Below are 23,643 nucleotides of genomic sequence, written 5' to 3'. Positions count from 1 at the left end.
CTGTGGTCACGACTTGTGATGTACAGAGGTGCATTTGAACAGTCATGTGATCACTTAGCTTTGAAAAAAGTCAGTAACTATGTATTCCTTTTTGAACTGAAGTGAACTTCACAATTTGAATGAAGACAGAGGTTAATTATGATGTTACTGAAAATGTACAAGTGGAAACTGTCCAGCTAGCCAGCTTTCCAGTTTATCCAAAAGTAATAAAACCTGTCTAAACCAGACAGACAAGACAAGACAGTAGTATCAATCTTTTCACAGTTCTCAAGAAGAAAGCAAGCAGGCATATTTTCCAAAATTTCAAACAACATATTTTAAATATTTGCTGGACACTTCCCTCCAAAGTGCCTTTACAGTAGTACAAGTGCATACAGTTTATTTCATTATTTTGTAAAAACGATGGGAATCCAATTCGTGCTCTATTTCTACCTTCTACAATCTTCAAAAGGTGCATTGAGTCACAACAGACAAACTAAATTTCAAAAACACTACTATTGCCATCCCAGTCCACCATGACCATCTCTGCTCTGGATGAAGCCTGTGAATCAGATGTTTTACTGCAACTTCCACTACATTGTAACCAAGTAATGTGATGTTGGATATGACAATTTACATGTGAAATTTGAAACACAGCTCCTGTTGTCACTATCATTTGAGTTTCCTATTGGTTAAAGATGAGCAGAGATAGTCACATGAGTGGTGCTGATCCAATGAGAGCAGAGACATTAATTCAAGAACAGTGTAGCCATCCAGTCTTCATAACTCCAGAGTCAAAGGAATTCAAACTGGGTTGTAAAAAAAAAGAAAAGAAAAAAGAACAGCTGAAAAAAATATATAAAATTTTACAACCATCTGTAAACATGAGCGTAGGCAGAATATGGCAGACAGAAAATGTAAGGATTTGGCAAAAGAAAAAACAAAATTGAAACGTGATACATTCTGTGCTTTATCTGAGTGCAGCCTGGATCAGGGTCTGCAAACCCCCCGAGAGCTGATTTTCAGAGTTAACAGATTACAAAAGGCTTCAGGTAAAAGCTTTAAGACTACAAAGAGCCATCCAATCACACAGTGAGACAGTGTTCATTAACTTTACTGATTTTACCTGCTCTAATATCCAACAGGTTTCCCTCCGTCATGGATCAAATTTATTCCTAAACAAAAATAGAAATCCATGTGTGGAAAGGCAGCCTATTAATAACAGGCATAAGCATACATGTCAAAGAAAAAATATTCATCCTTATTACATTTCAGCTAAAAAATAATATGAATCATAACATGGTTGTTTGAACTGGTCCGTTGCATCTCCAGCAATTTCATATCCAGTTGATTCTAATTAACAATGATAACAAGAGGACTTGTATAGACTTTCCAGGGAAACCATGACATTTTAAATCCAAGAGTCTAAAGGGCAGAAAACTGTAAATGATCCTATGGTTTTCTTGAGCACAAGGTAACAAGTGTGATTAAAGATTATTAAACCAGAAACAAGAGTCCAATGAGTGTAAATTTCCACAATAAAGGCAAATATTCAAATGTCAAGGTTGAACAGTGTTTTGTAAGATTTACAAGAAAACTAAAGCTTGTACTGCTGGGTATACAGTAAATAGGATCTGAGAGTGTGGATTAGCTACTAATTTGTCTCTAAATCTGAAGAGTAATGACAACCTCAACTGCTGTACCCTAAATCCATTCTTCTCACATAACACGGTAAAGTGTCTCATGTAGTTTGGCATTATATTTTCTACATATCAAACCATTCTGCGAGAGCAAAGGCCAGCTTTATTCTCGCAAACGGTGGCTTAAAATAAAGTGACGCTGAAATATTCAGTTCATTCTAGACGTCTATCTGTATACTTCATAGACTACTGTTTAAAAAAAAACATTTAGAAGATCTGGAACAAGTGGAAGAGCACCCAGATGTCAGTCTCTACTCACTGTGGCGTAACAAATAAGCATAAACAACAACAAACAATCCAGAAACTAATTAGGCATATCTTTATAGCTCATAATCCTGTTCTTTTTTCTTTTTTTTTGATTTCAGAAATTGGACTCACAGATTTTGTTGCTGCTTATCTAACCTCACACAGCCTGGCAGATATAGGAATATGGACATGACAACACCCAATCAGAAGAGGATGTGTGTTATGAGTATTTCTCCACTGGCCTTGGGATGATTTACATCTTAAAGGCTGAAATACCTCAACACTTTACTGTGAAGGGCAGTGATGTGAAAGTAATCCGCCAGTTGTTCCGTTATAAAGGTGAAGTACCTTCTTCTTTTATGGTCAGTCTGTTGCTCATTTGACTCACAGTAACATCCTCCCTGTGGCATGGATCAATTCTACATTAACATTAATACAGTGTGTTCAGACTCAGTTTGTGCTGCACTGACACCAGCAGGATCGGACCAGTGCTGGGCTCAAGTAGTCGGACAGAGAGAGAAATACCTTTTGAAACTACCTGAAAACACTGACCACGGACTCCAAATGAAGTAGTGAGCATCTGAAGTCTGTTCTGCCACAGTAATGTCAGGAATTCCAGTTAACGCTCTAATAAAGTGCAGGGAGAATACCCCTGTTGGAAAAAGAAAATCTCACTATGTACGTAAAGACTATGCCTTGAAAAGAGGAACTTAGACATGTGACGCTATGTTCTGCTCTGTGCCACGACTCTAAACAGCAGCCAGTGTTGTGCTCTCGTCTCAGATGCAAACAGCAGCTGCGTGACCACTGGTTACTCGTCCCGAAGGCTGTTTGTTACACGAAAAAAGAAAATACATTTTTCAAAAGAAAGGCATTTTTGACTACACTTTTCACACACGCACACTTACAGACACCGAAAGCGGATGCAGAAAGCAGCGCACATCTTCTGCTTGTTGGATCCACAAAGATGACTAAAACTGTGTCGCTGCTGAAATGTGTGTCTAAAAACAAGATGGGAAATCCAGGAGTTAGACAGCAGCGATGTAAACTAACAGAAAGGCTCTGTGTCAGTCAAGTTGTGATCTGACATTTTCACAGCTAATACACATTTGAAAAAAAAAAAACTATCACTGACCGCGCACGTGCTAATACTCGGAATTTTGTTGGACCATGCCAAGAGGTACCAATCAGCCAGTTTAACATCTAAATATCTCAACATCAATGGTTGTTTTTGCACTGATTTATAGAGCTAATCCTATATAATAGTTTCTACAGATTTCTGGCAGAAGAATTAACTGTTTTATCTTTTTAGGATATTCATTTCACAACCAGGTTGAGCACTTCTTGAGATCTTCCTACAACAGCAGACCACTGACTGATTACTGAGAAAAATAGAGCCACTTGACACACTTTAAGACCTAATTTGCCTTCATACACGCACTCACGCACGCACGCACGCACGCACACACGCACACACGCACACACGCACGCACACACATACGCTCAAACATGCAAACACAGAAACAAGTAGGTCAGGAAACCAGTCAGCCAGTCAGTTGGTCAGGTCAGGTGGGAGAGGAGGACCAGCCCCCTTCACCAGCCTTCTGCTGATTGCTAAAAATCACACTTGAGCCCCCCCCCCCCAAAGTTGCGTCATGTGACCAAATCCCATCGACACTCTGAAAACCTCTCTGATGTGGCCTAAAGCAGGAAGCCACCAATCAAGTCCAGTCCGTGACCGTCGATGAAGGAGCTGATGCTCGTCACAAGAGGAGGAGGCTCTCGCAGAGCGGAGGAGTGTGGTCTTCAAAAGTATCTTCCAGTCCAGTAGAAACTCAGGAGGCTTTAGCCCCAGTACAGAGTACTGTGCTGCTGGTACGCAGGTGGTCTAGAGCTCTGCGGCGGCTGGTGGTTTGGTGGTGGTCATGATCTTCATGTACTGTGTGAAGATGGCTTCGAAGGCCTCGTCTCTGTGGATCATGGCACCAAACACTAATGGCTGGAGGAGAGAGATGCTGAATAATTAAAACATTTCTACATATCGCATATTGCACTGCAGAGAGTTGTCCTATAATGTTAAAGGATCATAGGGCAGGATCAATGAGAACGGCTAGTGACGCGACGGCCGCTGCAGGTAACTACAGCAACCAGCGAAGCCACCGGCACGGGAGCGCGCACAGACTCTTCACTGTTTACTTAAAGCCAGGATCACACTGCCCCGACGCCGACGGCCGTTGTCCAACGAGTCTGTCGCCTCTCGTCAGCCACAGTCGGGAGAAAGGAAACAGTGAAACACACCGCCCCGACGACTGCCAACCAGAGCGATAGAAATACAGACCAATTTTAAGTTTTAAAGTGGTAATAATCTTTGCCATGTACAGTAACCATGTTGACTTAACAAAATAAAATATATTAGACTGATTGGTTCATTGAAAAACATTTATTTACGTAAATGTGGTGATTTCAGTACGTAGCCCAGAGGCAGTCCTGCTCACTTTTCATTCAAACAAACTAATGCCACTGCCACAGTTGTTCATTTTCATCAATGAGACCAACATTAATCTCCTAAAATTAATTAATTGGGTGGGGGGGGGGTAGAGAAATAGATAGATGATAGATGATCTTTAGTATGGCTTTAAACAGGGCTTTCAGTTGTGCTGGGTTGTTTGCTGGCGGGCGAAGAGTCCATTGCTTCCCAAACAGTCATTTGGATCCGCGGTTGCCCTCTTCATGTATCCATTCGAAGGCAGTCGGGGACGCGCATGCAGCGTCATCTGACATCAGGTCCGCCAGCCAGCGTGCAAAATCCACCCCCTGAATTGCAGTGCATTATGCAGCACAGACCCCGTTCAGGGCAATGGAGAGATACGCGGGTGGGCTCGTTCTTTTTTGGTTTTGAACACTTCCTCACTCATTATTATTTACAAAACATAAAATGCGTGTATTTTCTCACAAATCCTGCCCTAAGATCCTTTAAAGGATATACTGTTGTTGTCCAGTGAAAGCCTCATGTTTCAACTTGTGTCTGCCAAAGTAAATCTACCAAGATACCTGAAAATCTGGTCAAAATATATTCATATGTATACTGGTTAACATGTTACCATTCATTTTTATTGCTGCTTCTAGTATCAAGTGGGTTAAATATTTCTTACACTCGTCATTTTAACCCATTAATGAGAGAATGAAGAATCTGAACCAACAGTTAGTGATGTTACGCTCAACACCACTTGCCCGACTGTTTCGAGCATATAAAGCAGAAGTGTCGGTGGGCTGGTTGCATAAGCATATCCTTCATTTCTCCCATTATACCTATATAAAATGATTTCTTCAGCTGATAATAATACCTCTTAGAGTTAGACTCCAACAAAACAGGCACCCACTATCAGACTTTATATTGCAACATTCTCCTTGACTACAATAACATTATGACACCCGGTTTGGTTAGAGAACTAAGTTTTATTAAAAACTGAATGAAAGGATGAGACCTGTGACAGTCATGACATCATGACGCCTTGTCAATTCTTCCCTTCAACAGCCAGATGTCATTATTTTGACTGTATCAAATGCTCCGCAGCAGTGAATCACTTTCAGTGTCATTGTCTCGATGTGGTTCAGTGCTTCAGAAAGCTTCGGTTTCACCACCACTACCCACAGTATAATGGAAAAGAAACATGTACTGTACCTTCTGAGTTGAAGGAGTAGCTATGGAAATTCCCATCCCACTTCCTGGTAGGACTGATAGCACTTTGTACTGGTGGATAAAAAGAAGCAGGACAGTCATTATAGTTTGAAGATTCATCTGCTGTGATTAAATCCGCTTGCCAATTTGATTCAATTAAAAATGAAAAGTGTATTTAAGTGTGGTTACCTTCTGGATGTCAGTGATGTCCACCAGCTTAATGACTTTATTCTTCTTGGAGGAGCCAGACCTGGAGCTGGAGCTCTCAAAGCACAGGTAACTGACAGAGAGAAAGAATGGAGGTGAAAAGTTGAGAGGGGTCCTGAGAAAACAAAGAGGCTGAGCTAAACGGACCACAGCTTAAATGGACTTGTTGTCAGTTAGGTACCCAGAGAGTTAAAGAGATTTAAAGATCAGATATTCTCAAAAGGAGGCCTGTCCTACTTGATCCACTATTGACTGACTGGCACACTCAGACGGGAGAAGAGAGAGAGAGAAGATGGGGTGTAGCTCTTAGAAAAGAACCGTTTCAAGAACTTATTACCACAGAGCCATTTGCTTAAGTGACCTTTTAGAGTAACCTCTTTTTTCTCTTTTGCAGTCTGAGATGTAATGATGGAAGATCCCCTCAGGAGAAAAGATGTCCCACTTACTTCTCTGTGACATAGAGCATGCCATTCCTGATGTAGTCTGTGGGCATCTTCCTGTCTCGGTTGATCAGGCAACACCTCCAGCCGTTCTCACACACTGTGAACATGGAGTAGAAAACATTGAGAACTTTGATTTGTGTTAAAAATCATTGGAAAACATGTACACAGACTGGTTTAAAACCACTGAGCTGAGAAAATCCACATTTATCTGTTTTCTCAGGGTCACACAATGAGAATATCAACAGGTCCACAACAGTTTTTCTTTTTCAGCAGTAAGTCCCCTCACCCGCCAGAGGGCGCTCCGACTCTGACAGATTGAAGATCTCATGAAAAGCTCCCTTCTTGGTGCTGTGGGAGCGACCGGTCTCCTCCTCTCTGCCCACCCCACATGGGACGGTGGCGAGGCTGCTGCGAGAGACCACCGGCGGAACCTGGAGGGAGAGGAGGGCCGGGGGGTGGTGGCGGGGGAAGTGAGAGAAATGGCCGTGAAGGAAGACAAGAGTGATAACGAGGGAAGGGAGAAAGGAGAGGGAGAAATATTTTAACTCAAGTATAGCAACACGTTATGGGGAACCATCCAACAGAACTGAATGTTCCCGGATCTGTCGGGACAAGTGGCCGCTCTTGAAACAGCTCCTCAGCTTTCATTACCGCACCATGTGTTTCTCTGCAGCTGGCTCAGGTGGGACGTGCAAAGCAGAGAGTAAGGCCACCATTCACCATTCAACATTCATACTGTTACTGTAAAGCCAGCTGCTTAGTTAGTTGGTTTAACTATCAGAAAATGTAACATATATAATACTGTGTATAGTATTTGTGTAGGTGTATGTATCACACTACTACTAAAATGTACCTTCGTATATTTAAGCTAGAATTTTATTGTGAGGTCACCGTAGGTTAAATAGCTACATATGATAAAAAAGCTTGAAATTAATCAACCAACACCATTTAAAACATCTAAAAGCAATTACATTAGAGGGATAATTACTACCTACAGTGGGGAATAGGCACTAATTGAGCTAATATAAAATTACAGTGGTCAAGGGACTATTCTATGTGCATGTGATCTACTCAGTTAAACACACTGCTACTTCTAACAGAGCATCTATGTCAATGGATCAAAAACATCAGTTATTATTCACTAGTTTGACAAAAAAAATTTGACAAAAATGAGTCTGATATTTATGAGGAGTTAGAAAAATATATCTTCAACTTAATAAAAGTTACTGTGACATTTTGATCCATTCTGTTTTGCAATCATTGACAGCCAGTCCTGAGCCAGTCCTGAGCTGGCAGCACACCCAGGCACAATAGAGGAATCAAACGGAAACACACCAGAGTCCCTACCTTCTCTGTGCCAGAGAGCTGAGAGAGAGAAAACGACAGAGTACACCTGTGACTGAGGCCACAGCAGAAACACACAAACACAAGCTCACACACACACTCAAACCTATCTAGACAGACAGTGTGCACGATCCACAACAGGAGAACACACAGTGAGCGGCTGCGTTTTAATGTATTATTGACGAGTAGTAATATAGTAATATGTAATATGTTATTGATCTCTTTTTCTCTCTGTGCCTCTCCATGGGGGGTCAGTGGTGGGAGGTGGACTGACAGTTCAGTAGGTGGGCTCATGCCAACATGAAAGGCATGACGTGCAGCCAAACTCTACTGCCACACAAACAGGACTATTTGTAAATCTTACAACTCATTTTGTATCACATGTTAATTGGACACAAGTTCATTCTGTGGCAAGTAGATACTTCAATAATTAGCTGGTTGTAAATAAAAGATAAATCCAGAAAAAATGTTGGCAAAAGGTTTTTGTGACGCAAATGCAAAGCCCCTATAGCTGTAACCTTAAACTGGCTAAAGTGGAGGTTTTTAGGTTTGCAACAAAGACGGCTTGAGCAGAGAATTAGTAGTAATCTGCATGTGTATATTGGGAGTAAGTTGAGGAAAGCACAAACGTGAAGGAAGGAAATGAGGGAGTGATGAACATGTGTTTTTTTTTTCTAAGTGTTTTGGTCGTCTTACCCGCCGCGACACTGTGGCGTTGGTCCTCTCTTTGAGCTGGGGGTCGGTGGGAAGGCTGTTCCACACGATGTGAGGTGTGTCGTACTTGTCACGCAGCTTTGGACAACTCTTGAACAGGAAGTCTATGATGAAGAACTTGATGCCAGCATACAGGCCTTGGGAGAGGAAAAATCCAGAATAAGAGAAAGAATGGAAACAGCTTTTGTGGAAGCAGAGGTTATCATCTACATCTTGCACAGCAATGCTGTCAGGTCAAGTCACTCCTTCTTCCCAAGACCTCAAATATTGTTTATTTCTTAGACCTTGGTGAAGCTTTTTCTATCCTTCACATCATTTAAATTCTTTATGTATTTTCTTCTTTAAAGGACACATTGAAAAACGCTTAAGTTTTTATTGAATACATTTATACAGCCAGAGTATGAGCTGGCTTTTTAAAAAATATATAAAATAAGGTATTATATATTGTAAATAAATATATTGTACAATATATTGTACAGAACAGGGAGAACTAACAAAAAATCCACAAAAATCCAAGGAACATTTGACAACCATATAAAACTAGAGTTGGCAAATACGTTAGATCAGCATCCATTCTCTATAGTGATTTCTTGGTAGTCCCTTACATTTACACCAACAGGGAGGTGCATTTAGGGCTCACGTGAGGAGAGACAACCCTGTTTAGTTAGCAAGAATAAACAGTACCATTGTTGTCAACATTTGCTCTAAGCATCTTTCTAAGAAATACGAATCACACAGAACTTTGGAGACCTTGTGTTCACAAGGAATAGCTGAAACAGTTTCATCAGATAATCAGGCATGCCAACAGCCTAGAGCTGCTCCTCACAGGCACAGGGAGAACTGTTACACAAGTGTTGCATGAATGTACTTGGTTGTGTGTGTTGCATTGAGCATAAGTATTTTCATTCAGAGCCAAATGCAGTATGTACAGTATGCCCAGAGGATAAGGCTTTGTGTGTATTTACTTAAACTTAAAAGACCTTTATTGTCCTTAACGGAAATTTGTGCTGCACAGCAGCTCAACAATCCCCATCCAATTTGTGTGTCTCACCCATCATGAAGCCCATCAGCTTGTATGGCAGGACGCAGGAGGTGATGAAAGCCACCCACAGGCAGATGTAAAGTTTCCGGGTGCTCTCTGGCTGCACCCACATGAACAGGCTGAAAGACAAACACACAGAATCATTTAGGAGAAGAGAAACAAGATGCGAGTTGAGCTTTAGTCATTTCATACCAGTTGCTTGCAATGCAGGCATTTTTAAAACGTACTTCTTTATCTTCTCCAAAACATCTGCCATCTTTCCAAACAGGTTCTGTTAAGAGAGTTGAATCACTGTATGAAGCCATACTGTTCCATTATCTGTGCACTTTTCTCGAGGAAGAATCATAATTTACATCATGTGTGTTGTACCTGTGCTTTTTGCGCAACGTCCAGTACAAGCTGGAACTTTTCAGACACAGTCAAATCTTCCTTTGGAGGCTCCTGCATAAATCAAAGAGACAAATGAATAAGCCACGCTGTCCTCCACTGATGGGTAGAGGTTCCTGACAGACAGGAAGCTGTGAAACACGGGGGTGAGAAGTTGTCTTACCATGGGTTCAGAGACCTCAGGCACAATGCTCCACTGGATCCTCCAACCTCTGGAATTGAAAGAAATATTGAGTATTGTAAAAAAAAAAAAAAAGATATTTTGTGTGCTTTGTTTGAACTAGGTCACCAAAAACACATCTTCATCCAGTGAAGTTAGTGTTTCAAACCCCTTTACAACCTTCATTTTTAAGGTAACAAGCTGTCCCAGTTTGACAGTCTGACTCCAGACAGATGTCTGACAAATACTAATGTGCCCTCATTTCATAATGATCCCCAACAAACACGCCCCATTTTGAATGATTTTGCTGATGGTTATGTAACATCAATTACATTTGTCTGTTTGCATCAGTGAGTAAAAGCTGGTGTTGATCTTGTCTGATAAAATGTCTTGGGGGTCCGTGGTACAGCTATGATGATCATCGAAACAAGAATTTGTGCATGATTTAAATATCTGCCTTTTACAGCCACACCATTTGTTGTTCTTCACACTGCACCTGTTCACCACTAACACAGCTGAAGCCGAGGGCAAGATGGCGTCGTAGCGTGAACACCTGTCTTGTTAAGCTCCGGTGAGGTTTCCTGAATATCCGTCTAAAATACGTGTTCACCTGGTGAAACGTCATAAATGCGCCTGAGAGCAGCTCTATAATGAGCCTGGACGAGACATGGATCTCAGGCGTGGAAGACACGACGGATGTGTTGCAGGCTAAAGTGAAACAACTCGAAAAACAAATAACCGACATGGCAGACAATATAGATGACTTAGAGAACCGTCAGGTCGGGCTACCCGAGGGCATGGAGTCACTTTCATGGAGTCATGGCTTCCCTCCTATCTCAATCTCACAACTAAAACTGGGAAGATCAAGTTGGACCGCGCTCACTGCTCCCTAGCACCGAAGCTGGACACTAGCCAACGTGCCAGACCCATCATCATGAAACTTCACAACTTTGCTGATAAACAACGAGTGATGGCCGCAGCCCGGCGCCTTGCTACGGAGCTGAACCAGCCAGCAGACTGGATCAAAGTTTCCCTCTTTAATGATTATTCGGCGGCGGTGGCCAAGAAACGTAAGGCTTTTGACGAGGTGAAGAGTTGTCTGAGGAGGAAGAATGTGGATTATGTGCTTCTATATCCCGCTACACTGAAGCTGTCGGTCCACGGCAAGGAGAAGAGATTTAACACACCGGAGGCAGCTGCGACTTACGTGGAGTCGCTGCCCTGAATTTTTGTAACCACCGGACTATTCCTTTCATTTAACATTGTGCCTGGACTGTACTTTATGAAGCAATGTGAGTACCTGCCAAATTCAGGCGTGTGTGACTCTGCCCCTTTTCTTTCCTACTGCTTATAATCAACCAGGTGAAATGTCCCACTCATCGTGTGCTTGACAGACTGTGTTTTTGTCTAAGAATAGGCGTGAGTTAAGCGCATGTTGCACCTGTCGGTTCTCACCGGCAGGCAGGCATCAATAAATATTTGAATATATGTACCATGTATCAACTCTGCCCATTTAAAATTTGTAAACGACTGGGTTAAGGGTAAAACTTCAATCTGGTTGGATATTGAGACAGGATTGTCACAGTGCAAACTAAGTGACATATTATTTTAATTGATTTTAAAGAAATTAAAGCCTTTTGTACAAATCATGTAACAATCAACACTCTAAAAGCCATCCCGAGGGAAGATCAAATATAACATCCATCTTTACCCCAATAAATAATCCTGCTTTTCCACCAGGTTCTTCAGACCCCGGTTTGGGGGGGTCTAATAAGAATATTCAATGTCTCAGTGACCTTTTCTCAGATTATAAAATGTCATTTGAACAGCTTACTAACAGTTACAAATCGGCCAAACAAGATTTCTTTCGCTTTTTGCAAATAAGGCATTATATCATTCAAAGCACAACCCTTATTGATCACCCTGAAATATCTGCTGTTGAGAAAATTCTGTTTCAAAAACAGTTGAAAGAGTCTCTGAGCTCATGCTACCATGCACTTAAAGGGACAACGAGGAGTTTCTATTCGGTTATAAAAAAGTCTCACGTTAATGTGGATGAATCTCCGCTACTCACACTTGTTAATGGGCCCATTTTAGATAAATATATCGTTCTGTCTCTATCGTTATTTTGTTATTATTAGTGGTGGCGGAGATGCTGGTCGAGCCGACCAGCGTTTCCTTACTTTCAGTCATGAGAATAACGCAGCCGAATCGCCGTTAATTCTTGATGAATGAAAACATGAGTCTGTCTTGCGCCGGTCAAAGAATTCTATGGTGCGCGCGGAGGCTCATAAATGTAGTGTGAAAACGCTTTGCTTTTCCAAAACTCCTCGTTGTCCCTTTAATGGTTTTTCTACTACTGATGCGCAGGGGGTCAGAGGTGTGTGGGAGAGGGAGCTGTCTGCGACCATAGATGAAGAAAAGTGGGATACCATTTGGTCTCTTGCAAAAAGGATTTCAATTTGTACTCGGACAAGAGAAATACAATTGAAGATTTTACACAGATTACATATATCCCCTCACCGCAGGCACCTCTTCAACCGCTCTCTTTCCCCTTTATGTCTCAAGTGTAAAACTGATGTGGGAACTTTAACTCATTGTTTCTGGCCATAAACTTCAAATATATTGGGTTGAAATTATAAGTGAAATGGAGAGAATTTTTCACATTAATATAGAAATGGATCCCATGTCTGTGATTCTAGGTCCTCCAGGTGACTGTCTAAAAACAGCAGTCAACAAAAGATTATATAATATTCTAACATTCGCAGCTAGGAAAAATATTCTCTTGCAGTGGGTCAGTGACAAGATTCCCTCTGTCTGTGGTTGGCGTAAACATTTTTTTGAACCGATCCCTCTAGAATATCTTACCAACGTCATACATTACAGCGTAGATCAATTCTACAGAGTGTGGCGCCCATTTTTGGACTATATCGGGCTGGACCTTTCCTCCATTCTATTAAAAGGACTATTGTGCACTTGAACGACATTCGGGTACTGTAAGACTGGCCCACCACCTCTTGTATTATGCCATATGTTCATCTCTCATGTAAGAGCTATTGTGTACGTTTTGTGTTTGTTTTGTTGCGTGTCCAGTTTTTGTAGACACTGTTTTGTTGAATGGAAACAAAAACTATACAATGAAGAAAAAAAACACAGCTGTAATCTCTGTTACAGAGTTTAATTGGGTTTTATTACACTAACCATCTAACAGCTGAAAAATGCATCAAATCGAAAGCCGAGGCAGCAGCGCTTTAACATCATAATATCTGGACACTTGCTGCTTCTCTACTTACAGACGGTCCAATTAACTGTTTAGAAATGTTTTTACCTGGCAATGAGGTAATTTAAGGACAATCGCAGGATAGCCAGGAAGAGGAACATGGGAATGGCCCAGCCATGCCAAGCAGCATTCATATAGATCTGCAGACAAAAGACAACACAGAAGAATTATAGTTAAAATATAGAATATTTTTTGGTTTGTTGGACATGTTTTTTTTCCATCAACTTCAATGATTTCAGCCCATAACGCTGTTCACTTGTCATAATTTGTATTCAATAAGTTAATGCAATGACTGATTTCTTTCCCCAAGATAGCAGTTCATCCACCCTGACAGAAAACTCCTGACTTTCTGTAAAATTTTCAAATGATACAAAAATAATTAATCTTTTAGGTGTCACTCTTCCACCGTGGTTGTTTATTCCTGCCATGCTTTATTAACAGACCTCTGCTCAGGAAAACTGTGTGGCTTTAAGTCTGGGGGAAAAAACAAACTGATGACAAGATAAATCGAAGGTTCCCTTTTATGATGATAGGGGAGGCTCATTATGACATGATGACTTACAACATTTAATTCTGGGCTTCATAATGGCAGGAGAAGATGCTATTAGAGTCACCTGTCAGCACAAGGACAAGATCATCTTGATATATTGAGAAGGTCTGGGCCTGTATGGTCAGTGGTTTGAAGATGATTTAGCATAATTACTGACTCTGGACATTAACAAAGATCTGATTAGACCTCTACAGTCCCTGGAAGAATCAATGTTAATCTGTCACTGTGGAGCAGAAATGACTTAACTGTCATCTACTAGAGGTGTAAGAACAAAGAGGCTCAGAGTCAAGTTATAGATCCTACCAGTGCTTTAAGTGGGAAAAAATAAGTACCGGTACTCCCCTTTTCAGCTGTTGGCTGGTAAATTAGGCGGTGGGCGGTCGATACCAGCACATCATTAAGTGACAGGCTACTGTACATTCGCTGATTAAAAAAAAAAAAAAACGTTCAATTGAACTTTCCAGAAAGATTTTTAAGAAGTATTTTTTTGTTAAAATCCATCTGTGAATAATGTATGACGACAAATGAATCAGTATTTGTTATTTGAAGTTTACCCACTTCACAAAGTGTCCCTATCCTATCCTAATTGCTGTTTCTTTTGCATCAACAAATTATTGCCAACATGAGTTTATTCACTACTGTAACTGTTTCTGCAGAAGGAACAGCAACGTTTACAACAGTAATGTCACAATAAACACAATATCTGGAAACAAATAAAAATTTTCACTAAAATCAAGCTGAATGAGTAATTCCTCCAGATGCTGCTATGATTCACTACATTCAGGTAGCCTAATGTTAGACAAGGTTTTAGGGCTGGTTTGTCTCAGCTAGAAGTTTTTTGTGATTTGTGGCCAGATAAACAGCCTGTCAGCTGTCATTGTTCTAACAAGCTGACAGCAACAGCCCTATATCTTAAGTTGAATAGAGCCTGGTTGCACCAAAAAGACCACTTTTTTCTAGAAAGCTGGGGAAAATGCATTTTTGTGAAAGAGAGTCTCTCAAGAAAAACAGTGATTTATCCGTTTTAATTTTGGCTTCAAAAACATGTAAGACATCAGAAAATTTCATTTCACATGTTTTTTCATTGACCCCCCCCCCCAAAAAAAAACAAACAAACAAAACAACAACAACTAAAATACAACAAGTACGAGCAGTTGCTGCCCCCTCCCCCTTCACCCTCTCCTAACCCCCTCTACTCCTCTCCTACTTCTCCTCCTGCTGCATCCCCTCGTCTCTGAAGTAGGGAGGGAGACGTCATGGCGTCTTCAGCCTCTGTGCTGGACGCGGCCGCGCTGATCTCTCGCTTCGTCGTCACGTCGGTTTCAGACAGCAGCTGGTGAAACTGATTCCGCGATCCGCTTTCGCTTTGGCATTTTGGTGCTGATCATCTAGATGAGTTTACCTTTCCTGCCTCCTCCCATCACTTCCTGCTGGAGCTATGCTAATAGTATCCGTGGCTAAGCTTTCCTCCAGCTCCACGTTACACTTGTTCCAGGCTCTGCCCGTCATTTTTCTCTAGAAATAGAAACTTTTTCCAACTTTTTTATCTCCGTACCGATCGCGCTCGACCTCTCCTTCTTCTTCACTTCTTGCTCTGATCTACAGTCTTCTTCATTCTACACGTTCCAGAAGCCCCAAAATTACTCACAGTGTGCGCGAGAGCGTCCCCATTTACCAGCCGCAGAAAAGTGCATTTGACGTCTATGGACGTCATTGGCACTCAAGCGTTGGATTTTGATTGACGTACATATACGTCAATGGCACTCAATGAGTTAAGCATGTTGAATACAGTAAGTGGTAGGCTACTTGTTGGTAGGCTACCACTGGGAAGTCATGTTAATGGCTTTATACTGTAACTCACGAAGGTTTTAGTCGCTCCACATTCACGTCTCGTCTGCAGCACATGGATACTATGACGAGGCAGCGGCGTGCGCTCCGTGCATGTGAGAGAGCCATGAGTTAGAGAGCGCGCAGCGCGCGGCAGCCCCGCCCCTCGGTGAGACACAAAGGAGCAGCGGAGAACAGAGCAGGGCAACAGAACGTGGTGCTCAGGGTGAAAGAGGCATCACTATCACGAATCGGTCAGTGAGAATGAGAACAGGACAGAGTACGTCCAGACTCCCGGTACTCCCCAGTACGCCGTAAAAAGTCCTGGTACGCCGGGGGTTCAAATCTAGAAGTGCCGGTACTCCGTACCAGTGCGTACCGGCCCACTTAAAGCACTGGATCCTACTTTCCTGTACATTGAATAATATATTACTTATAGATAGTTTCAGAAATTCAAAGAATAATGTGTTTGTGAGTTGAGAATTATGAGTAGGAGAAGTGTACACTCACAATGAAGGCAATAGCTGAGGTGTAGACGGAGTGCCAATTCGATAAGGCGGAGAGGTTCCTTAAGAAGTTGGTGACAGGTCTGGCTCCTCTCTCTGAAACAAGGGTACAGGAATTTATGTCAAAATCACAGTTTCTCTGCTATCGGTATACATTTCTGAGCATTAATATACATGTAAATCTTAATACCAGACTTAGGTTTTCTAAGGGCGCACTCACACTAGGCAATCGTACCGTGCCCAAGCACGTTTGCCCCCTAAAGTCCGGATTCTATTGCTGGTGTGAGTGCAAGTGTTCCATGCCTGAGCATGGTCCACTTCCCTGGCTCGGCACGGTTGGGAGAGGCTTGGGCACGGTACGCTTGGCCAGGAATGCGCACACGTAATGCGCTGCGGGCTCGTTCTCCACCTCGTGTCTGCAACCGCATGTAAACAACCGTAAACATCGCTAGTTAACGTCGCTTTGATTAAACTTCAAGATAACCATGACAACTGGTCAAAGCGCCGTTCTTTCTGCAGTCAGAACGCATCCGCCGTGTTGGTAGATCAACGTGATGACGAATGTGTCGGAGGCAACCGTGCTTGAGCAGCTTGGGTTGGAGGCAGTGTGAGTGCGGGCCAGCGGGGGACAGGGGGGGGGCATTCAGGCTTCAGCGCGGTACGGAACAACTGGCCCTAGTGTGAGTGCGCCCTAAGTGAAGGACATTTTTTCAGCATGAAAATCAGTTCTGTAAATGTTTTGAGTACTTACTGAGTCGCCTCATATTTTCTGTCAACCTATATTGAAAACACAAAAGGTCAAGTTCAGAACAGACGTAAGTGCTTGTGCAAAAACAGACGCACACAAAACAAGAAGCTTTCTTAGGTGTGAGAGGAGGTGGCAACACTTCGGCCTTCATCAGCCTGGAATGACTCACTTGCCTTTACACAAGAGGAGAGAAAGAATGAAGGAGAGAATAAGTGAGAGATTTCTTTCTCTCCTCTCTCTGTAAAATCAAGGACAATCTGAATGCATTGGATTTAGAAAGAGTTCAGCAGTGAGTCAGCGACAGTGCAGCACAGCTCTAAGGTACACATCAGTACATGATTTTAATACATCTGAAGAATACATTCAAGTTATTAAATATTATTCCACTCCTCACATATAAGCAAATAAATGTACTAAATGGCAGCACACCCTGAGAACTTCTGTCTCCACATCTCCTTGAACAACCACAGATCAATACCTCGGGGCAGACACTTCATATTGTATTCTGAAGCAGCTCTCCCACCTTTTAGCACTTAGCGGTTCCTCTGTCTCCACTGTGTTCTCCTCTGGCTGGAAGCGGAAGTCTTCGATGTAAACCCCAAAGCGCTCGTACAGCCATTTCTGCAGCCGTGAACTCCACACCTCCTTCTGTTGTTTCTCTGCTAAAGAGAACAGAAGGGGAATGTAATCAGTGCCTAAGATTAGGTTTGACATGAGGGGAAACTATTCCCTCAACCCTGCCCATGAGCCGCAGCCGTCCAAAGCGTATGGAGCTGGAGTAATTAGGAAGGTACTTGATACTCGGTGTCTAAAGAACAGTCCACCGGCCCGCTGACATGGAGGTCCACTGGCTTTTGTCCCGATGGCCAGAGTAACTATGAAGGGTTTTACTGTACTTGGATGGTACACATAGTGGGTAGTGCAGCTATCATGTCAATAATCGAGACCATTCTTTTTTAAAAACTGATGGGATGTACAGGTGCATCTCAATAAAGTAGAATATCATGGAAAAGTCAACCCCAATCAAGTATTGAGTGCATATGGACACATTTTCGGAAGACCAACATTTCCATATTAGAAATGATTTTTTTTAATTGGCCTTTTGTAATATTCACATTTTTTTTTAAGATAGTGAATTTTAGGGTTAGGCTTATTTCATCAAATGTAAGCCATAATCATTACAATTGAAAGAAATTAAATAAATAAAGATGATATAGATCAGGGGTCGGCAATAGGCGGCCCGCGGGCCGAATGTGGCCCGCGACTGAGTTCTAATAGTTTACGTACTGTATTTCTCGGTCTCTGTGCCTACAGGCGCCTGTAAGTCAATGCGCTGGGACACGGAAACACGTGTCCCAGCGCATTGTTTGTGTGTGCTTGTGAGCCCCAGCACTGGGATAAGGAAACACCCAAATCACCATCCGAGAATGTTTGGGGAGCTGGCTGCAGGGTTTTCCCTGCCTGTCTGCAAAGGCTATGGGTGATTTTGGCCTTGAACGTGTGTGCATCGTGCATGAGGGGCCCTTCAGATGGAGCGTCTTTGGCGCACGCTCAAACCCATTCATGCGCGTCATGCGTGCTCCCAACTCAAAAGTTGTAGTGGCACGCATTTGATGCGACGCAGTTGTTTTTCCGTGCACGTCCGCGCTGCACAGCTGCACGACCTGCTTCTCCCCCGGTGTTGTGTCCCACTGCCCTCGGCCTGTGTCTCTCCTACTGTTTCCCACTGAGCTCTGCCTCATTTGAAAGGCGAAGGAAGCCCGTCAAAGACGTCGCCTCCGAGATGTAGAATGTGTGTCTAACCCAAACTCTGGGTGCTTGTCAGGGATTAGCATGGCTAATAAATTGCCCTATGTTCCTAGATAAGAGAGATGCACCATCCAGAGTAGGATGGACACCATCTCTCTGAATCAGACCAGTCTTTCCCCAGAAGGAGGTCCAGTTATCTATGTAAGCCACGTTGTTATCTAAGCACCACCTAGACATCCAGCGATGGATGTCTAGGTGGTGGTGGTATAGGTGGTAGGTGGTATGACTGAGGTGACTGTGGTGTATGACTGAGGGTGTGTTGAGCAGCTTTCACAGGTGACTGTGAAGCGAGACTGAAAAAACAAAAGCGGCTCAGTCAAATTGCACTGAGAGGATAAATACACAGTTAAAAAAAGACAATGTAATTATGGCAGCATGAAAGCTTTAGGGCGATTGTTTTTCCTCCGACAGATGTATTATAAAAAATCAAGTGTTTTGTTGATGATGACATTCAGTTAGAGGCTATTTTAATCTGTAGTTTACAGTTACCACAGTCCCATCAGCCAAAATGACTCTGTTCAGCCCCTGTCTTTTATCTAACATGTTACGCTCACTTTCTCTATGTCCCTTAATCCACACAGCACACACACAACCATACAAACAATGCACATTTAATCCATGCTAAAACACTCATGACATCCACACACACCCTTATGACAGTAGTTGGAGCTCAGGCTTGTCTGCCCTAGATGAAATGATCTACAATCATAACCCATTTTCCATAATTAGCCACTTGGTCTCTCCCTTTGACCGACACACACACACACACACACACACACACACACACACACACACACACACACACACACACACACACACACACACACACACACACACACACACACACACACACACACACACACACACACACACACACACACACACACACACACACACACACACACACACACACACACACACACACACACACACACACACACACACAAACAATGACAATAACTGTTATTCAACCCAAAACAGAAGCGGAAACATTTCAGGAAACTCATCTTTCTACCACTCATAAACAGACACACACAACACAAACTGTTTCCAGTGTGTGAATACAGCTTGTTTTGTTGCATCTTTGCTCCTCTTTCAACTCATTCCACATTAAAAAAATCATCCTGTAGTTATGTAATTCTGTTACCATGCACCCCACACACAGCTATATGTCCTAGAGTAACCCAACAATCCTCTGACACAGTATGTTCCTATAAAGCACTCGACCGCACACACATCCCCAGCTCCCCTGCACACACGCGCATGCACACGCGTCTTCTTGATTTACTCCCACACTCGGAAGCCGTCAAAGTCTTCCTTCCCTACTAATTTCCTGTCGGCCCCCCACGGCCTCCCCCCTCTGTTCCCCCACAAGGTCTTACCTGTTCCATTGTTTGAGGGTGACTGCTGTTTTCGGGGAGGCTGTGGTGGGGAGTCCTCCAGCCTGTGGTAGAGAGAGCAGAGGGAGAGAAGTGTCAGTCTCACTTCTCTTTTGTGAGGGCTGTAAGTCACACAGCAGACAGGTCTCAGGAAGTTCACATTTTAATATGCACTGGCTAAATCAACAACTGTCACAGATCAAGACACACACACACACACACACACACACAGACAGATGAAACAGACTGGGGAAGAAAACAATTTCAGTCTCCATTTGCTTTTGTTATGTCTAACATTTTTGGACAAACAAATACAGGTTAAAATCAAGAGTGTACACAGAGCCTGAGCATACATGCACCTACAAGCTCACACAGTAGTTTCTACCTCTTTATATTTGAGTCAAGCAAATTCTATGGCAAACCTGTGGGCTACAGCAAAACACTAAATGGAGATGAGTGTATCTCGAGCTGTTAATCTGACATAAATAAGGAGGCTTATATGCAGAATCAAATATTAATCACAAGGTAAAAAGGCCTTCCTATAGTTTGAAACAACATTTTTAATGGATTTATGGTCATCATATTTTCAATGGTCAAGAAATACTTACTGCAAAACAGACAGACTGAATTGATCCTCTCTCTGTATTTTAAGAGATAAGATCAACTCAGTGTTTCTGTGGCAACGGTGTGGAGACTGTAACTGTCCCAGTGTCTGAATATCTAAACAAGGAATCTGGTACGGAAGAAGATACAGAACCAAACTCTGCTGCTTCTCTTCCACTAACCTTGTCGTCAACACTTGTATCTCGGCTGAAGCAGACGAGCAGCCAGAGCTCAGCCAAGAACCAAATTGTGCTCCACTTACAGCAGTTCCTCACATTCCCACTGAAAAAGCTGCCGTCATCACAACAGTGCTGGATGACGTCACCACGAGCCAGGGTGACACAGGGCTGACAACAGAGGTGAAGGGAAGGAGGTGAACCTGCCACGTCTGTGACTGGCTTCAAAAAACCAACATCTTCAAAAACACACTGAAATTCTTTTTGGGCGGTACAACTTTAGCAGGTTATAATTTTTTGTTGTTGGTTTTTCTTTTTACTATCTTTTAACATCAGCTGGAGGTGGGGATAACCACAGGCTGCACCATCTCGGTAACCTTGAACATGAACACATGATTGTGAAGTCAGCTGAGCCAGGGTGTCGGGGCCCCCGTACTCAATCAGGGATCCGCCAGCCACCAATCAGGGCTTTTATGGATGACCTGACAGTCACCACGGAGTCGGTACCAGGGTGTAGATGGATCCTGCAAAGCTCATCCAGTGGGCACGGATGAGTTTTAAACCAGCCAAGTCCAGAGCACTAGTGGTGAAGAAGGGCAAGGTCACCGACAGGTTCCGATTGAACATTGAAGGGAAGCAAATACCAACCATCTCTGAGAAGCCAGTGAAAAGTGTGTTCGACAGCAGCCTCAAGGACTCTTCATCGCTTCAGTCCACCTGCCAGGAACTGGATAGCTGGCTAAGAGCAGTTGACATATCTGGCCTCCCAGGCAAGTTTAAAGCGTGGATATACCAGCATGGTGTTCTGCCAAGGATACTATGGCTGCTGCTTGTTTATGAGGTCCCCATGTCCACTGTGGAGACCTTGGAGAGGAAGGTCAGCAGCTGCCTCAGGAGATGGTTGGGGTTGCCCAGAAGTCTCAACAGCATCGCCCTCTACGGGAACAGCACAAAGCTCCGGTTGAATGTTGTTGCATGACAGAGTCTGGCCGAGCTGCCACAGCCTTCCAACATAACCTCCCCTCCCCCGCTCCTCCTTCAAAGTTGAACAGCCAGCTCCATTGCAGGCTCTGGGTGACCAATAGGTGGCCCATTAGTACAAACAAAAGACTGAGCAATGATAATGCTAATTCCCTGGTCGAAGGCATGCACTGAATACCTGCAACTGCAAACATCTTCCAAAAGATGATTTTCATCACTCCCTTAGTTTTTCCTCTTTAAATGTAGATTCACAGTAAATAAATTGTGATCAAAAATTTGACAGTAGGTATTATTAGCTACAGTAATTTATTTCCAGATAAAACAGTGGCCAGCACATCTCCAGTAGCTAGGTCTGTTATAATTTCACTTCTTAAATCAAACATGTACTCGTGGTTCTATGACTTAGGGCCTCGATATACTTGCTGTAAAATACGCGTACGCGAGCTGCCGCGCGTATCCTGCGTCCGTTTGATGCGTCGCCTGCGACCGAACGCACATCGACGCAAGGTGACGCGACGCAGGATACGCGCGGCAGCTCGCGTACGCGTAGTTTACAGCAAGTATATCTCGGCCCTTATGTGACTTTCCACTCACGCTTTAAATGCCGCCTCTGGCGATATGTACTATTCTGTGAGAGAAGCGCCATCTCCTGGTCATGTCCTGTATTTCATTGAATGGGTGGAGTTCCAGTAAAAACTAGTCACGCCCAGGAAAAGGAGGGGGTCACTCCAGCTGCTGGGACTTTGCTGGAGCTCTCCTGGAGCTCTCATTGCAGCAGCATGGCAGCAGCATGGCAGGGGAACTTCTATGTGGCTACCACTGTATGATTGTTGAAAGACCCGAAACACCCGAGGACTCCAGGTTACATCACTGATGTGTTCAGGAGCATCAGAGAATGTATTCAAGAACTATCATTCATTATTGTATTGCCACTTTATTCATGAATTCATTATTGAATAAATTCATTGTTGCAGTGTAAAATGGGTTGATGATTATTTTTAGAAGGTACTGCATGCCAGGCAAAAAAGACCAGAGACAGACAAGATAGAGAGAGAATGAGAAAGAGAGACAGAGAGAGAGAGAGAGAAAGAGAAAGAGAGAGAAACAGAGACAGAGACAGAAAGTGAAAGGAATGAAAAAGATTATTTACAGGGCATGAGGCATCAGTGAGTGGTGATGAGCATGACAGTGAGGTGAATCATGTGATCTCAACTCAATTACACGCCTATGGTAAGGTCTGCATCACTGTGTTAGACAGTGAAATCTTTGGAGTGGTTTTTATCCCCCAGTTCAGTCTCAGAGACTTAGGGCGCTTTCACACCTAATAGTCCGGACCAAGGTCCGGACTTAAATTTTTTTTTTGTTACATTGTTTCCATATAGTCCAGTAAAGTTCGCTTTCACACTGCTATTATGACAGCGGACTAAAAGATCTACCGACGTCATGACGGATGAGCGTGCGTCTGACGTTAGCGCATAGAAAGTGCTCTGCAAAAAATAAAATAAAAATATGTGTAAAAAAATATATATAGCCTACTGCTGGAAAGCACGCTGTGGTTTGTAATCGCGGTGCAGAAGAGTGAGTTTAGAGCTGATGAAAGGAGAGAAAAAAAGAGGGTTGTGCCGCGGCGAAATGCTCTCATTGATCAGAGTGGCAGCGATCAGCGATCAGCTGTTTTGTGTAGTGGAGGGGAACACACACACACACACACACACACACACACACGCTATGCGCACACACGCGCGACCCTCCTGTCAGATGCGGCTGCATCTCTCCAGGTCACTTGTGTGTGAGTGTGAGAGAAATAAAAGCTCTGACTTGATGGGGCAGACGTTGTTTGGTGTCACCCGCTGATAAATATCCGTCTTTTTCAGACTTTTTTC

General features: G+C 43.1%; 1 protein-coding gene across 5 annotated transcripts in view; it reads right to left on the bottom strand.

Moving 5' to 3' along the window:
- Positions 1-2,017: 2,017 nt before the first annotated feature.
- gramd4a (GRAM domain containing 4a) overlaps positions 2,018-23,643 on the bottom strand; it is a 95,510-nt gene continuing 73,884 nt past the window's right edge. For 2 of the 5 annotated variants that reach the window (XM_083999892.1, XM_083999896.1), the window contains 16 exons: positions 20,004-20,065; positions 17,336-17,474; positions 16,816-16,841; positions 16,069-16,160; positions 13,230-13,321; positions 9,905-9,953; positions 9,724-9,795; positions 9,582-9,625; positions 9,364-9,473; positions 8,295-8,449; positions 7,602-7,619; positions 6,541-6,685; positions 6,258-6,351; positions 5,794-5,884; positions 5,608-5,676; positions 2,018-3,924 (listed from right to left, as the gene is read on the bottom strand). In XM_083999892.1, coding sequence (XP_083856018.1) covers positions 3,814-3,924; positions 5,608-5,676; positions 5,794-5,884; positions 6,258-6,351; positions 6,541-6,685; positions 7,602-7,619; positions 8,295-8,449; positions 9,364-9,473; positions 9,582-9,625; positions 9,724-9,795; positions 9,905-9,953; positions 13,230-13,321; positions 16,069-16,160; positions 16,816-16,841; positions 17,336-17,474; positions 20,004-20,065 — 1,369 coding nt within the window. In that variant the 3' untranslated portion in view covers positions 2,018-3,813. The remainder of the gene's footprint in view (positions 3,925-5,607; positions 5,677-5,793; positions 5,885-6,257; positions 6,352-6,540; positions 6,686-7,601; positions 7,620-8,294; positions 8,450-9,363; positions 9,474-9,581; positions 9,626-9,723; positions 9,796-9,904; positions 9,954-13,229; positions 13,322-16,068; positions 16,161-16,815; positions 16,842-17,335; positions 17,475-20,003; positions 20,066-23,643) is intronic. The other 3 variants (XM_083999893.1, XM_083999894.1, XM_083999895.1) reach the window with 3 other exon arrangements.

The sequence above is a fragment of the Trachurus trachurus genome (genome assembly GCF_905171665.1).
Source record: "Trachurus trachurus genome assembly, chromosome: 23".
NCBI classification, from domain to species: domain Eukaryota; kingdom Metazoa; phylum Chordata; class Actinopteri; order Carangiformes; family Carangidae; genus Trachurus; species Trachurus trachurus.
The sequence above is the reverse complement of the archived record's forward strand: the minus strand, read 5'-3'. Positions and strand labels throughout refer to the sequence as shown.